The following is a 16,883-nucleotide window of genomic DNA, read 5'->3' on the forward strand; positions in this document are numbered from 1 at the left end:
CTCCAGGTCAATTCCCGGATCCCTCCTCACATGCTCAATGCTCTTTTTCTCAATGTCTCAATAGGTGAGAACAGATGAAACAGGTAAGCTCACAAATGTATTACTAGTCATTACAACATAATTCTTCTTTCCAAAAAGATAGAACTGCCCTAATACTGAGAATTTTGGTTACTGTATCAAAAACAAAACAAAACAAAACCCAAAAACTCTGCCCATATTCTAACATCTTTAACATTCAGCATATCAGATTTATGAACATTATTTAAGGACATCACTTTGTTAAATTCACACTCTAACAAATCATTCATGACCGGTTTTCTTTTTACTTTAGTAAATCAAAGGACATTATCTTCATCATTATTCTCAAAATAATGTTGAAAGTGACTTTGGCTTAGGGGGCAAAAAAAAGGCCAGTAACCCTATCTGTTCACATAATGACTTATCCTTCCCTTTATGTGTTACATGCTAAGTAAAACGAAAGGAGGCAAAATTTTCAAGATCATGTGGCTAAACTGAGCTACATCAAAGAGGTACTAATTTCCTTATTCACCCAGCAAGGCTGCTCTAGGTGACTGAGCACTTTCTGGGAGAAGGGAGATGGCCAATTCTACCCCCAACAAAAAAACTGACCAACACGAACTTCATTTAAAAAAAAAAAAAAGCATTTTTTTTGAAAAATACACAGAATGGATAAGTACAAAGTGATATACCCAGACAATGGAATATTATTTAGCAATAAAAAGAATGAAGTACTGATACATGCTACAACATGGGTGAACCTTGGAAACATTGTTTAAGTAGTCAGTCACAAGAGACTACATACTGCATGGTCTCTTGTGCATACCACATTCAATGTATACAAAATGTCCCACGACAGGCAAATCTATAGAGACAAAAAGTAGACTAGTGGCTGCCACAGTGTGGGAATCCGGGAGAATGGGACATGACTGCTAATGGGTACAGGTTTCTTTTTGGGATAACAAAAATGTTCCAATATTGATTATGGTGATGGATGCAAAACTCTGTTTACATAGTAAAAATAGTTGAATTGCACAGTTTAAATAGGTGAATTGTACGGTATGTAAATTACATCTCAATAAAGCTGCCATTTTTTTTTTTTTTAAAGGCAGTACTCAGGTCTATCAGGTCACAAAGACTATCAACCTCAATTACATTAACAGATTAACTAGAATACATAACATTTTCTTTTTGCTAAAATCATAAATGCAAAGTATAATTCTTCCACATTTAAAACCACTTTTTAACTACTTGCATGCATTGGTGGCTGACATTATTCAAGGCACAAGCTGGGTGACAGTTCCCAGTTTTATCATTCCAAGTCAGTTGCTTCCCCTCTCTAAGCCTCAATTGACTCTTCTGGATAGTAGGAATTAAAGTACCTACTTCATAAGATTGTCAAATAGGATAATCCCTGTAAAGTACATAACACAATGCACAGGACAAAATGGTCAGTAAACACTAATTACTAAAGTTTATCACTGGATGTTTCTGGAACTCTTCTAGTCCATATCCTATCCTATGCGACGACCTCACCCATATTCATTTTTCATCTCTTTTAATTGGCCTCCTGCTCCCCAAAGGGTAACCTGCTTCTATTCTGCTGCCTCAACACCTCAGAACTTCGGTATCATTGGTCTCAGACACCACTCTGCCATCCATAATCCTGCGTGTGGTGGTCTTTTGGACAATGTGCAAGGAGCTACTGCTGTCCAGGGTGTCACCGAGACTGAAATCCTCCCCGTCTTCCAGCAGGTGATGGTAGGCGGTGATCTCAGCCTCCAGCTTGACCTTGATACTCAGCAAGGCCTCATGCTCCTAGGTCTGGTGCTGCCCCTCTGTCCAGGTCTGTGACAGCTCTGACTCCCGGTGCAGCAGGACCCCACTGAGTTGCTCCATCTGCATCATGTAGTGGGCCTCCACCTCCCCCAGGCTATTCTCCAAGCTGGCCTTCAGGTTTCTCATCAAGTCCAGGTTGATCTCCAAGTACTCAGCTCTGGGAGGGTCATCTCAGCTGTTCCTATCTCAGTGGTCTATGAGGTGGCCACTGTGGGGCTCTCCTCAATCTGCTGGAACCAGTACTTGTCCAGGTCCTCTTGGTTCTTCTGAGCCAGCTCATCATAGGGCTTGGATGCCTGCCATGATCTTGCTGAGGTCCTGAGATTTGGGGGCATCCTACTCCACGGTCAACTCAGAGTTGACAATTTGGTTTTTTGGACCCCTTACTTCCTCCTCATGGTTTCTTTTTCATGAAGAACAGCTCCTTGAGAGCCTTGATCTCTTACCTCCAGCTTCAGTCAAGTGACACTGCTGTCATCAATGATTCTGTGCAGCTCAGGGAGAGCATTCTCCACAGAATGGCACATGGCCAGCTCCATCTCATATGGACTCTGAAGTCGCCAGCAACAAGATGTGCACTGTCAATATGCAGAATGATGCAGGCACTGTCCATAGATTTTGCAAAGTTCTGAGCCCTCAGCAAAATGCTCTTAAAAGTATTGCCCCCCGTCTCTGACCTGGGGTCCCTTCCTCTCCAGGTGTTCCCAGATTTTGAACTCCAATCACTGATTATCAGCCTTGAGGCTCCTCACCTCCTCCGGGCAGGAGGCCAGGTGGTCACTCAGGTCTTGCATGGTCTCCTTCTTCCTGAGGATGCCCCCTATGCCTGCCAGACCCCTAGCTATCCTGGTGGCCAGGCCTGGGCCCCCCACCACCTTATTAACTGGTGGAGCAGAACACAGAGATCTGAGAGGCTGAGCCCCAGGTGCCTGCATAGACTCTGGCATCCGCAATGCTGACTGGCAGGACCAAGTGGTTGGGCGACAGCATGGAGCCCTGGGACCAATAGTTGGAGAAGAAGTCGGAATGGGTGGTGAAGTTCATGCTATTTGAGGAGGAGCATGAGAGGCCAGGACTCAGGCTCGGGCCACTCATCCATATTCATTTTAAAGACCTTGTCATGGAGCCTGATGAAATCACTGGGAGGACAGTTAAGGGAAAATTGCGAAAGAGTGTAATAATAATTTCCTACTGCCCTCACCTACTTCTCCTTCATAATAACCATCAGCTTCCTCACTAATAGTTGGCAGGGAGATAAGCCTGGCCAAACACTAGATCATAGGAAGGTTTGTCCCTTCACATAACCTGAAGAGTGCCTCAGGGTGATTCAAAGTCAGACTTTCCAAAATGTAAGCAGACTTATACTATGGGCTCTGTGGCAGAACTCCTTTGATGAGGGTTCCAAATGTACACAAAAGAAACAAGCAACCTCTGGTATGTTAGTTGTACAGAAGGTTAAGCTTTTAATGGATCTGATAAGTCTGATCTGCCAAGACTACAAAAGAAGGCCACAAGAACAGGTAGATTGATCTATATACCCTGGAATTACATGTAAATAACAAAATTCCTTATGTCCACGTACAGGTTAGTTATCACCATCCCAACTTCTTGTCCTCCTGGTGCTGGTGCTGAATAAGTTACATATAGAACACGTCAACTCATCCCTTCTATTTTAATTTTAAGGTACACTTAATCCCTGACCTAACAGAATTTTTCCTAACACAATTCCTTAAAAATGGCCCGTTGGTGTGATCTATATTCTCTACAAAATACAACCTCATTCTCAAGATACAACCATGTCAATGGGGCGCCTAGGTAGCTCAGTAGGTTACGCATCTAACTTTAGCTCAAGTCATGATCTCACAGTTCATGAGCTGGGCCTCTAACTCTGGGCTCTGTGCTGACACCTCAGAGCCTAGAGCCTGGAGCCTGCTTTGGATTCTGTGTCTCCCTCTCTGCCCCTCCCCCGTCCATGCTGTGTCTCTTTCAAAAATGAATAAACATTAAAAAAATTGGGGGGGGGGGGAGTTGGAGGGACTGCCTGGGTGGCTCCATCGGTTAAGCGTCTGACTTAGGTTCAGGTCATGATCTCACGGTTTGGGAGTTCGAGCCCCACATCAGGCTCTGTGCTGACAGCTTAGAGCCTGGAGTCTGCTTCTGATTCTCTGTCTCCCTCTCTCTCTCTCTACCCCTCCCCCGCTCACACTCTGTTTCTGTCTCAAAAATAAACATTTAAAAAAAAACTAAAAAAAAATTTTTAAATAAATTTAAAAAGATACATGTCAAAAACTCCCTTTGTAACTTGAAGGAGTCTCCTGAGAAACAGAAAAATCTATATGGGGGCAACTGAGTGGCTTAGTCGGTTGAGTGTCTGATTCCTGATTTGGGCTCAGGTAATGATCCCAGGATTATGAGATTGAGTTCTGCATCAGGCTCTTCACTAAGTGTGGAGCATGGTTAAGATTCCTTCTCTCTCTCTCCCTCTGCTCCTCTCCCCTGTTCATGCTCTGAATAAATAAGTAAATAAATAAATAGAAAAACTCTGTATGGATATTTACTTATTTATAATTTCAGTGATAAGTTTTGAAAGTTATTTGACATGGTGTTGACTAAACACATACAACAGAACAGTTCTAAATACATAACAGAAGAAAGACTCCATGAGTATTTCTTTCTGGTCTTACAATTGTGGTGGAATTGAGGCAAAACTGCCCATGCACTGAGAATGTGGATAAATAGGGTCCTAGAAAATATATATACTGTAGTCAAGAGAGTTTGGGGAACATTACCTCTCATTCAAAAGTCTTCTGATGTGATAATGTACATATGAAAATGTAATGTGGCAAATAGTTGAATAATGACAGTAAGTGATATAGAAATGACAGGATAAAATTTGTTAATTCCTGAAGGAATAATTTTAGGATAAATTTCTAGAATAAGTAGGTTTTGTCCTAAGATTTTGAAAGAGATTAGAACTTCAATAGGCAGCAGGTATGAATGTGGGAGATCAAGCAGGAAAGCACTGGACATTATACAGTAGGCTGACAAAATTAACATAGTATAAGAAACAAAAAAACATGAAACAGTTACACTATGAAAAGCTTCTAACCATAGGTTAAGGTGGTTAGACTGATTATGTAGTCAAGGAATCCGTTAAAAGTTTCAGTACTTTCTATTGTTCCAGAACACTTCTGCTCATTCATTTGTTAGATAAACTGGATCTTTCTACAAGATCCAGTTCTAATGTAACTTTCACAGTGAAGGTTTCCCAAAGTTGCAATGCTGTGTTTCTCAAACACTGCATGGAGAATTACTGGGTATCTTGTTAAAAAGGCAGCAAGGCACTTTTTATCATTTAGCGTCAAGGAATCAATATTCAGAGCAAACCAATTTATACCCAAAGAAGGAATGTTGTAAGACCACCTTCTTATATTGTGATAGGATTCTACAAAAATATTTGTTTCACTTTCCCATGCATGTCACCAAGCTTCTCCCTAGTGAGCTAAGTCTGTTAAGTATAAATAACTATGATTTACTAGGTTCTACTTTTAGAACCAACAACTGAAAAAGTATAAAATGTAATGACATGTCAAAATTATAAAATGCATTAAACTACCAGCTGTTTTTCATTAAATTAACTTCTGGATTATTTGAGCCTATAAGTCAAGTTTTTCTCTTTAGAAACTTGTATCCACAACCTTCAGATTTCTTCTTATTCTCATAAATTCCCCAGGCAAACACACCTGTTTAATAAGGTCAAATCAAGGCACCTCCAAATAAAAGTACATACTGCAATTCAGCACTGATGGTGTTGCTCTCCCACAGAAGTGCTTCATTCTCTGCTACAAATATTCACGGTTTGGAACAGATAGCAAGAAAAGACTTTTAAAAGTGGCTTGTCAGAACCAATAATGTTGGTGTTTCCTTTCCAACATTACCAGCCCCCCAAGCAATTGTGAAAAGAGTATGATACAAGGGAAAATGATCAAGGTGGTGGCAACCAGACATTAACGGTGTCAGTTGCTTTAGATGACATTTATAACCACAGACCATAACTCAAAACAGGAAATGTCTTCTAATCTGATGCCTTCAAACAGTGATTTTATAAAGAATCAACCAAACCAATATAGGATCATAAAACAATTGTTTTAAAAGATACAAATATTTGGGGCACCTGGGTGGCTCAGTCGGTTAAGCGTCTGACCAGCTCAGGTCATGATCTCACAGTTTGTGACTTTGAGCACCGCGTCAGGCTCTATGCTGACAGCTCAGAGCCTGGAGCCTGCTTCAGATTCTGTGTCTCCCTCTCTCTTTGACCCTCCCCCACTCACACTTTGTCTTTGTCTGTCTCTCTCTCAAGAATAAACATTACAAAAAAATTTTTTTTTGAAAAATAAAAGATACAAATATTGTATAACTTTGAAAAGTTACAATCCCAACAAAGTTTTATGTAACTTAAGGAGTTAATTCTAAAATTCATTCAAAACTCTGTACCAATATTTTTAGGCAGGGGAGGGGGAATATCTTATCAGATGTCAAATCTATAAAATGATACTAATGAAAGTAATGTGGTATTGGCATAATACAGAACAGTTAAATGGAATAAAATAATAAAATACACCAGAAAGTTCAAAACTAAAGTATTATGTGGTAATTTAGTATATAAGAGAGGTGGCACTCTTAGTGTGGAAATCATAAAATATTCAATAAATCTGAAGGGTCAACATCCTCACTCGTGGGAGGAAATAGTTGTCAGATCCCTATACCTCACATTCTATTAAAAAAATATATTCCATATGTACTGGGGAGTTAAACACATAAAACAGAAGAAAATATAAACAGTATTTCATAATTTGGGGGTGAGGTAGTTTTTGTTCATTTCTATTTAGAAACTCATAAGCTAAAAATGTGTAAGAAAGCTCTTGAATGATTTTATTGGCCTAATTAGGCCTCTGATGCTCCGTCTTCTCTCTTTTCTACTCCTTCTTCTCAGTAGTTGCATAGCCTATGGCACCAAGATGGTCTTGGGAAGAAATTTTCCAGTTCCAGATCCAGAGGTATCACCCATACATATTGGAAATAAATAAGAAAGCCCCACTGCATCAAAATTTTTTTGGTAGGTAAAAGAGGAGACTGACCATCTAGATCAATGATTCAGTTTCTCATGAGTAATTTTCCATGTAACTATTAATACATTTTTAATTGGGACCAAGCAATCCTCTCCCTCAAACTTTTTCCCTTCCTAACCAAAGCTCATCTGGATTTTAAGGCACCTCAATCCAAATTCTCTTTTATAGGTTATTTATAAATTTTTAGATCTGTCACCTCAATAGACAATACAAACAGCAAAAAAATTATAATTCCCTGTCAAAAGTAAGAATCAATTTTATTACCTGTAGTAACTATGTTTCTAGATTAAAAGTATGATACATTATAATTGGCCAATTAATGTGAAATATTTGGGATTAGGCTTTTTTCAGTATATAAATCAACTTACTGGGCATATTTTAAACCTGCAGGTCCTCAAAATATTTTTGCCAGTATAGTGAGTCTAACACAGCATCTCTCTCACATCATGTCTTAATTAAATTCCTACATAACCTGTTTAAAACGAAGTAAATTATAAAGTCCCAAGAACCCCTAGCATCTCCCCCACCCTGCAGTGGGAGGGGAGGCAGGGCAGGGAGACTAGAATTAACTTAGATCCTTTTCTCAATGCCTCTTGGATCTTCTTCACATTCTAGAAACAGTAATTTGAACATCACTGAACATAAACTAAGTGAAAGCCAGTTTGAAATTATTCAGTTTAATCCCTTCATTCAACAGATGATGCAATCTAGATCTAGAGAAGTGAAGGGACTTCCTCAGAATCACGTGCTTTGCACTGAAGTGATGTATGATTATGGGACTACTAACATCTTTCCATCCACTTAGAAAACAGCCCTGGATTACAAATACTAATTAAGCAACTATTACAACCACCAGTCCTATATTACAATAAAAAAAAAAAAAAATGTACATGTCTTGTTGTTATGTCCTCTAGAACTTTTCAAACTACTTTGAAATAATTACTTAAGGTATTTTATTTAAAGTCTCATTAAAAAAAAAAAAAACCCAAAATTACTACTTCCATGTTCCACACCAGAACTAAGGATTAAATTATTTCTCAACAAATTAACTAGTACTTAAAACATAAGATCACAATTGCCTCCAAAATTTTAACATCTACATTTTTACATTAATAAGGTTTCTCCTATGGTCTTTTAAAGTAAATTTTCTGTCGCAAATGGAAGAATCGTGACAATAAATTTATTAAAATCCAATTTCCTCTGGGTCTCTGGGTCTCATACCTGTTGTTCATCCTCCATGACGTTACTAGCAAATTCAAACACTAGGTCGTTCTGTTGGACAACAGCAGCCATAATAAAACATTCCCCTTAGATCCACATGAGAAAAATTCCAAGCAGGTTCAAGTATGAGGCAGCAGAATCCAGTGACCAATTTGGGTAAAAAACCCTCAGCTAAGTCTGTTAAGTTACTGTAGACCAGGTTTTCTTTCAGGACGGCACTACAGGTTTCCTTGGTTCACTGATATTCCACTCAAACAGAGGCAATTTTTCTGAAATTTTTCTTCTTTAGAACTTCTTGGCCTGAAAAACAAAAGCTTAAGTTAGTTATGAAAAAGTAATCGTGCCCATTCAGAATATAACAATTAGTACCAAGGGCAGTGTCTCCAAAGTATTTTTTGTTAATGTTTTTAAACAAAATCAACATGACTGATGGATACAGGCTTTTTTTTTTTTCCTAAGTTAGATATATATTTTCTTTGAAGATTTCATTCTTGCTAAGATAAAATCACCTCTCATTTCTGAAAGTGAAGCCATTCTCCCTTCCCCCCAGTTAAACTACAGTTAAAGTGCCGAATACTTAAAAAAAAAAAAAAAAAAAAAAAAAAAAAAGTCCACACAGCAATAACTAGGTTTGTAACTGCAATAAAGGACATATAAACAATTTCCTTCTTGCCAGTAACCCAGCAAACCACACAGGAATTGTTCCTCCATGAGTAATTTCATCTGTATATTTTTGCCCTAGGAGAAACATTCATACAGTGTCCCTGTTATGCCTAATATATATAAGAATTTAAAGTCTGTCTCATACATTTAAAATTCAGTAAGCACTATTTTAAAAGCCTTTAAAAATAAGCAGAAATTAAAGTCCACTCTTTCTGTTCTTTTAAAAGGTTTCTGTTAAGTAGAATGTTTTACCATGCTTAAAAGCCTGTCTTCAGTGGCTTCTTTTTTAATGCACTGAAATGTATCCTTATCTCTAGCACAGGCTTGCAAGCAACAGGAAGGAAACGGCACTTGACCACGTCATGGCAAATTAGAACATGCAAAGAACTGCACTTTACAATAGTAGAAAAACAGAAACGCAACTTAAGAGTGAAAACAATTTCAGTGGAGGGAGAAATGCTTAAAAAGTGCCTGCCAATGAGGTTTGCCTACTTAAAAAAAAGCTACCACTATTAACAAAAGGAAAAAATTTTAAGTTTATCACAATTTTATGAAATACTGCATCATAGGATTATGACTGTAAATGTGATATGAAAAGACAAAGATTATAAACATAATCACATTAAATAACATTTGAAATAGTGCTTACAATTTTAATTTTAAAGAGACAAGTTAGAGAATGAATCAGTTTCCCTGAAAACAGCATGTGCCAGCTGAATCAGATACTCAATTTCCTAATTTCAGTAAAGTCAATATATACCCTGGACTCTGGGGGTCATCATGGCTAACTGTAATTTTCCTAACTGGGAATCAAAATAAAGTAAGGGTTAAGAATTTAATTCAGGTAATACTTCTACTCACTAAACTGAATTCTAACCCAGCAGTGCCCCACACCCACTCTATACCCCACCTCTTTCAATAATGAGTTCAACCCCAACACTGGGAAAGCATTTTTATTTTTAGCACATTCAGGTGGTTTTTGAGCAATTCACCATACCTGGAGGGGAAAAAAATGCTTTCACCTAAATTGATCACAGACAGACATATAAACATAAGACACACATTTGGCTTTGGTCAAATGTTACTTATAATCTTGTCCCTTAAATTACTACCCAACCTAATTCTTCTGCACTGGGCTTGCCTTCTTATGGTCCGCCACACAAACTACATTCCTTCCTGCCTCCCTGCTCAAAATCTACTTATTCGCCATTTCCAGAATACTGCTCTCACCTCAGCACCCATTCACATCTCTCCCAGTCTTCAATACTCAAGTTCCATTTCTTTCACAAACCCCCCAAACCTCTCGGCCTCCACCTATCTGGATCGCTCCCTTCAGAAATATGACACTTATTGCCCGCCATGTTAGCACTAACTATACACTGTCTCACATGGGAAAATCATGTCCCCCTAATTCAATTCAATAAATCTTTGAGTGTCTATGATATCTAAAGCAGTATGTCAGGAAGCAAGATAGAGCAAAACTTCTCTAGGTGAATAACCATTGTCTAAAATTCCTTCTGTACCTACCATACCTGGGTGCCCATAGTAATAGTAAAAAGGATTATATTAAAGACAGATACTGCTTAAAAATCTATCATTAGATATTTAAGCTATGTCTACATATATTATTTATAAAGAATGATTGTAGTACTTTTGATAAAGAGGAAACCATTATCCCAAACTTGAAAAACCACAGTAAGAAGTCAAGTAACCAGAATCAAGGGATGTTTCCTGATAACAAAAGTTTCTCTGTAAAAGGTTAGATTCCAAAAGGCCTATTACAAATCCATTTATTTGGGGTTTTTTTTATGTTTATTATTTTTAGTTTTGAGAGAGAGAGACAGAGTGCAAGCAGGGGAGGGGTAGAGACAGAGGAAGGCACAGAATCTGAAGCAGGCTCCAGGCTCTGAGCTGTCTGCACAGAGCCCAATGCGGAGCTTGAACTGGGAGATCATGACCTGAGCTGAAGTCAGATGCTTAACTGACTGAGCCACCCAGGAACCCTCCAAATCCATTTATTTGTAAATACAAAGTGACACTCTACCAGTGACCAATGTGAACACATCTGTGTAAAGTTTAAGTTTCCTTTCTTTTCCATTGCAATGAGGTACCTTTTCTTACTAACATTTCCACACTGTTATGCTTTAATAAATGTTTTTCAAAAGTATAAGCAATCAACATACCCACACCTTCAGGTACACACTGACAACCAAGAATAATAAACCAAAACTGAAATGACTGCCCATGATCACTAGGCCACTTGTTGGGATGGAGACACCTTCACTCTGGTGAGGTAGCTTTGGTACATTTCTATATAGAAGCTCATCAACTAAAAATGTGTAAGAAAAGCTCTTGAATAATTTTATTGGCCTAATAAGGCCTCTGATCCTCTGTCTTCTCTCTTTCCCACTCCTTCTTCTCAGTAGTTGCATAGCCTATGGCACCAAGATAGGTCTTGGGAAGAAATTTTCTGATTCTGGATACAGAGGTTATCACCTGTACATGTTAGTGATACTTAAATAACAAAACCCCATTGCATCAAAATCTCTTCAGTTAACAGATGAGACTGAACATCTAGATCAATGATTCAGTTTCTCATGAGTACATTGAGTCCCTGTGCCCAAGGTCTCACAATCTGAAAGTGTCACATAAGTACAATGAGATTCCTTACCTCTTAATTCAGGACTCTGTCCAGAGCAACAGTACAGAGCCTTCCCTCTAAATCTACCCTCTAAATCTACCTGACACAAATTGTGTGTACACACACACACACACACACACACACACACACACCAAATTGGAAAAAAAAAAAAAAAAAAGTCTCCATCTTGAGTTCAGCTCATCTCCAAATCCACGCACTCAACTTTTAAGTCCACATCAGTGCCCCCTCAAAGTCAATGTGTCTAAAACATGTCCCAAATTGAACTTATCATTTTATTCCTCAAAGTTGCACTAGTATGAAAAAGACATGGGTACTCAGACTGAGGAGAAAAAGGATTTTTTGCCCTCTCCTAACAAATTATAAGGTCTTTGGTTAACTATATGTATTATATTCAGGAACATTCTACTGCATAAGTAATTCTCAAACCTATTTCATTTTCAAAGTGTCACTTAGTCTTTATAAAATACCAAGAGAAAATATATGTGAAAACTGTTTATCTAACATAGACATAAACAGTTAACTTATTTGCACAACTTTGAGAGGTCATCTAGTTGAACATCCACCAGACAGTAAAAACTCCCCAAGTTGGGTCTCATGTCTTTCAACTGGGTCAGGATCATATTCTTATTCTCCAAGGAGACACACACCACAGAAGGGTCTCAACAATAAGGTAGTCCTAGTATCTTATCGCCAAAATAAGCTGCAGATTTAAAGTCAAATAATAAAGCAAGCAAAAACAGTTAAAAGAGCAGTTAAAAGCTCTGGAGTTGGACCACCTGAGTTTGAATCTTCTGTACTGTGACCTTGGACAAGTTACTTACTGTCAGTCTCCCTTTTCTGTGAAACAGGTACAAAATGTAACACCAAAATCTAGAGTTGCTGTAAACATGCTATGCAAAATCCATATACAGAATGCTGGCCACATGAGTTTTGCTCCATACACAACAGCTTCATTATTGTCTCAGTACAATGCAAGGGACATGTAACAGGTGAATGCCACTTAACTGATTACTCCTTAAGTCTCATTTCCATACTCCCTGGGAGTCTCCTTGACCACAGTGATTTGCTAGACTCCAACAAAGAATACTATAGCCCATTATCAACAAAAGTATAATTCTATTCCAGTGCCTGAAAATTTGGCACCTATCTGATAAATCCAGCTGCTTCTAGGCTAAGACCTCACCCTGTCTGGCAAGCTTCCCTTAACACAGAGTTCCATTATGCCCCTGTTCCAAACAACATGAATTTACTGATTGTAAACACAAAACCCTCAGCCACATAGATGGCTACAACAACCAACTCAGTTTCTGTCTCATTTATTATAAAATATTTCAGGTATTCTAAAAACATGACAGTCAAAATCAGTTTTTAATACTTCTCACACCTGCTTTCTTCATCCCTGATTGAATGCAAATTTAAGTTTCCTTCAAAAGGGCTTTAAACACAAGAGTCTACAAACCTATTAATTCATAATGGCATTTAAAAACACATCATTGCTACCCTTTGGAAGGTGCCAGGTCACCAACTCATATACTCAAAATGAAAATTAATAAATAAAAGTAATGACAAAAACATTTCAGATTAAATCATTCTAGCCCCAAGGAGGTAAAATTCACTAGCTTAGAGCAATGGGGTGCATGAATGACTACCTTTAATAAAACATTCAGACAGTGCTTGTATGTTTATGTATGTATGAGTATCTAAAGAATTGGAATTCTGTAGTAACGCCAGATGCCAAGTATCTGAAAAGAAAGAATTTTTTATGGAGTAGTAAACTAATACAAGGCCCTTTTCAAGAAACAGACATACCCATCATAAGAAAAGTGAGTATATTTGGAAAAACTATTAGCTTAGAAGAAATACAATAAAAATGAAATAGAATAAGAAAAGAGAAAAGAAGAAAAGCTATGCAAATTAAAATGAGAAGCAAGCAATAAACCCATATACTGTAATGGCTGGAATTTTTGAGTAATATAACACAGGGCTTTTCATGTGTTTTCTAACACGCAGAATGTTTTACATTAGCTTCCAGAAGACATGAAAATAATAAATCAGCAGTACCAAGATAAATTCTGTACAATTGTCCCAGGGCCTGCCCATTCTCAATCTAAAAAGAGTGGAATCCCACAATTTTAAAGCTGAAAAATACCTAAGGATTACCTAAAACAATGCATTCATTGACCAGCTAAAGAATTTGAGCCTAGCAAAATCTGACTTGTCCAAGGTCACAAAGACAGTGGAAAAGAAAGCAAAAGAGGCCCAAATTCCCAGCCCAATTCTCTACTCATGTCCCTAAATCTGCATTAATAGAACTTCATCAGTATTGTTCTTTGGCAGAAAGACTGGAAAATAAGAAATCTCTGCCACAAATATTTATAGCAAAGGTCTCTACACTATTCCATACAACTTCTTGATATATGGTAAGTCATTTTTGTTCATATTTTTAACCGGAACAACTTTAAGTAGAGGAGTTTGTGGATTTTTCTATCATTGTTTTAAATCTTCAAGTTTTACTCTTATTGCTCCCTCCCATCATATTAGTTTTATCTTCACTCACCCTAAAAAGTGAGAACATTTTTATAAAGCTACCACACTTAAAATTTATTCTAAAATATTTTTATGAGTTAATAACTGACATTATGCTTGCTAGTTCTTTGAATACAGTATTTCTACAGCTTTACATTTTTAAAAATGTGAATCTGGAAAAAGTGATTTAAAAAATATACCAAAATGTAGTTACAGTTAAGGACCCAGATTTGAACTTCCTCAAACAAGGGTGGTTGGTCTCTCAGTTCCTACTGAGTGAGAAAGAAAGAAAGAAAGAAAGAAAGAAAGAAAGAAAGAAAGAAAGAAAGAAAGGGGGGGGCACCAATTGTAAAAGAAATCTCACTCTATAGCCCTGTCTAAATCATGTGCTGTACACACAACACAAAAGTTAAAACAAAAATACAAATTTAATGTCACAAGAGGAATAAATCATTCCCCACTGCGTTCAGGTTCTCATATTATTTCAAACATTCACAGAATTTAAGAAAATTTAGAAAAAGTTTAAAAATATGTCCTTGAAATCTATATAAGTGCCATATACATATATTACCACCAATATCTTCTAAATAGCTATCCTGCCTTAAGCATCTTTCATTCCAACTTGGGGAGAAGGCAAGGGGAATGGAAGTACCTAAAACTTTTTCTAAAGTATAATTTTATTTTCATGTAAATGAAGCACAAATTGGTGTTTTTTTGTATAGAAAGCCTCGGTCAGGCTTCCAGCGACATATGCAAAGCTAAAGCAGGGCATGGAAACATGAATATGTTCACCTCACCCCAAGCCATGTTAAGGTAATCAATCTCTCTCTCTCTCTCTCTCTCTCTCTCTCTCTCTCTTTCTCTCTCCCTCTCTCCCTCTCTCCCTCTCTCTCTCTCACACACACACACACACACACACACACACACACACACACTCTCACACTCACTCACTCACTCAATATGATCAAGTCAAGCAGGATGACTTCTCTATGTTTTCGCCTTTTTTGCTGACACTGGGATGGACAGTTCCAGGACTCTGAGGGCAGGCTGCAATTACTCACTGCCTAGACCTGAAATTCCGGTTCTTTCACATTGTTCTCCACTTTCCATCCTTGGCCACTTGGGCCTACCTGGTGTCAGGTTACACTCAGGCAGCATTTATAGCACCTTGCAAAACAGCCAAACAGATCACATACCTAGACCTGTCAATACCTGCGATCTCAAGATTAACCCTTTTTCTGAGCATTTTCTGAAAAGAGAATTTAAAACCAAGGAGAAATATCCAACAGTAACCTGATATTGTTTTAACTTTGGTCACACAAAAAAGAATTTAACTGCTTTCCCATCTCAAAATGGTTGAAAGTGATAATTATCAACCAAAATGCCATTAATTGATGATTTTTATTATGCAAATTAACTAAAGGAACTTTCTTCCCTTCGGCACCCCAAACCTGAAATCTCACAGAAACACACTTATCCAGTGAACACAAAGATGCTAAAATGTGCTTATCAGAAAAACCAGTTCAGCAGTTTAAAATTCTTCTCTCTGTAACAAACAAGAATCAACTTGCAAGGAGATTCTATTTCATTTCTGTGTTGGTTCATTCCCCTGGTTAATAGATTCATCCTCTTAGAAAATGCTCACTGGTGCAATCGTTCCCCTATCTGTGCACACGACGGGTTCTCATCGGGAAGCGTTTCACTCTGGCCCAGACTGCAGGGGAAAAGCCAGGGGTAGGTTGTTTAAAGGTCCCCCAGGAGATTTTGCAGCATGCCACACCTCCCCACACCTCCAACTTCTACACGACACAACACTCTTCTAGAATAAGCTGTATTTGTCATATGAAGTTTTACTCTTATGGACAGACACACTGTCCCTCCAGTGTACCACTCTTACTTTAGCTCCCCTGGGGCTGTTCTTCAGCAACAGAAGCAACTTAGCAAAGATAAAAATATCAGCAACTTACTTCTCTACTGCCTCCACTGCCTATAGGAAAAACTTCAGCTCCATTAGCAGGGATTAAGCAAAAGGCATGAGAAAACGTGGTCAGATTTGTAAAACAGAATAGTCTCAACAGGATAAGGACTGAAAAGAGTGAACAGGAATATTCCATGGAGCAAGTTTAAAACTATACCTCTGTCACAATTTTACTACTCTTTACTCTCATCTCAGAAAAGGTATTCCACCATTTCTGCATTTTATTGTCCTCACAGTCCCCCAACCCCACACTAGTATTAAAGAAGCCAAAGTCAGGGGTGCCTGAGTGGCTCAGTCAAATCACCGTCAGACTCTTTGGCTCAGGTCATGATCACATGGTTTGTGAGTGAGAGCCCAGGGTAGGGCTCTGCAGACAGCTCAGAGTCTGAAGCCTGCTTCGGATTCTATGTCTCTCTCTCTCTCTCTCTGCCTTCCCCTGCTTGTATTCTGTCTCTCTCTCAAAAATAAACATTAAAAAAAATTAAAAAGAAATAAAAAATAAAGAAGCAAAGTCAGTGCTGCCCCATCCCCCCACCCCAACACAGTAGGCACCACTCTTTTCCAGGCTTCTGTCTGTGCTCACTGTCATGCTCAATCCAGATCTCTCCATGCATTCTTAGCTGGTCACAATCTTTTATACCTGTGGCATTTTAGGGTCCTCTTCAAAATCATAGTGGGACCAGACTTAACATTAACTCCAGGGGTGTCTGGTGGCTCAGTTGGTTAAGCAACCAACTCTTGATTTCTGCTCAGGTCATGATCTCAGTTTGTGGGACTGAGCCTCACGTTGGGTTCTGTGCTGACAGCTGACAGCACAGAGCCTGTTTGGGATATTGTCTCTCTTTCT

General features: G+C 38.3%; 1 protein-coding gene and 1 pseudogene across 4 annotated transcripts in view; both read right to left on the bottom strand.

The window, feature by feature from the left end:
* Nucleotides 1-16,883, bottom strand: part of ELF1 (E74 like ETS transcription factor 1) — a 108,127-nt gene that overhangs the window by 43,626 nt on the left and 47,618 nt on the right. For all 4 annotated transcript variants that reach the window (XM_019447394.2, XM_019447396.2, XM_019447397.2 and 1 more), the window contains exon 2: nucleotides 8,208-8,507. In XM_019447394.2, coding sequence (XP_019302939.1) covers nucleotides 8,208-8,279 — 72 coding nt within the window. In that variant the 5' untranslated portion in view covers nucleotides 8,280-8,507. The remainder of the gene's footprint in view (nucleotides 1-8,207; nucleotides 8,508-16,883) is intronic.
* LOC109265866 (keratin, type I cytoskeletal 18-like) lies at nucleotides 719-5,614 on the bottom strand (annotated as a pseudogene).

This window comes from Panthera pardus, unplaced genomic scaffold, assembly GCF_024362965.1.
Source record: "Panthera pardus isolate Hobbes unplaced genomic scaffold, ASM2436296v1 HiC_scaffold_1, whole genome shotgun sequence".
Classification (NCBI taxonomy): Eukaryota; Metazoa; Chordata; class Mammalia; order Carnivora; family Felidae; genus Panthera; species Panthera pardus.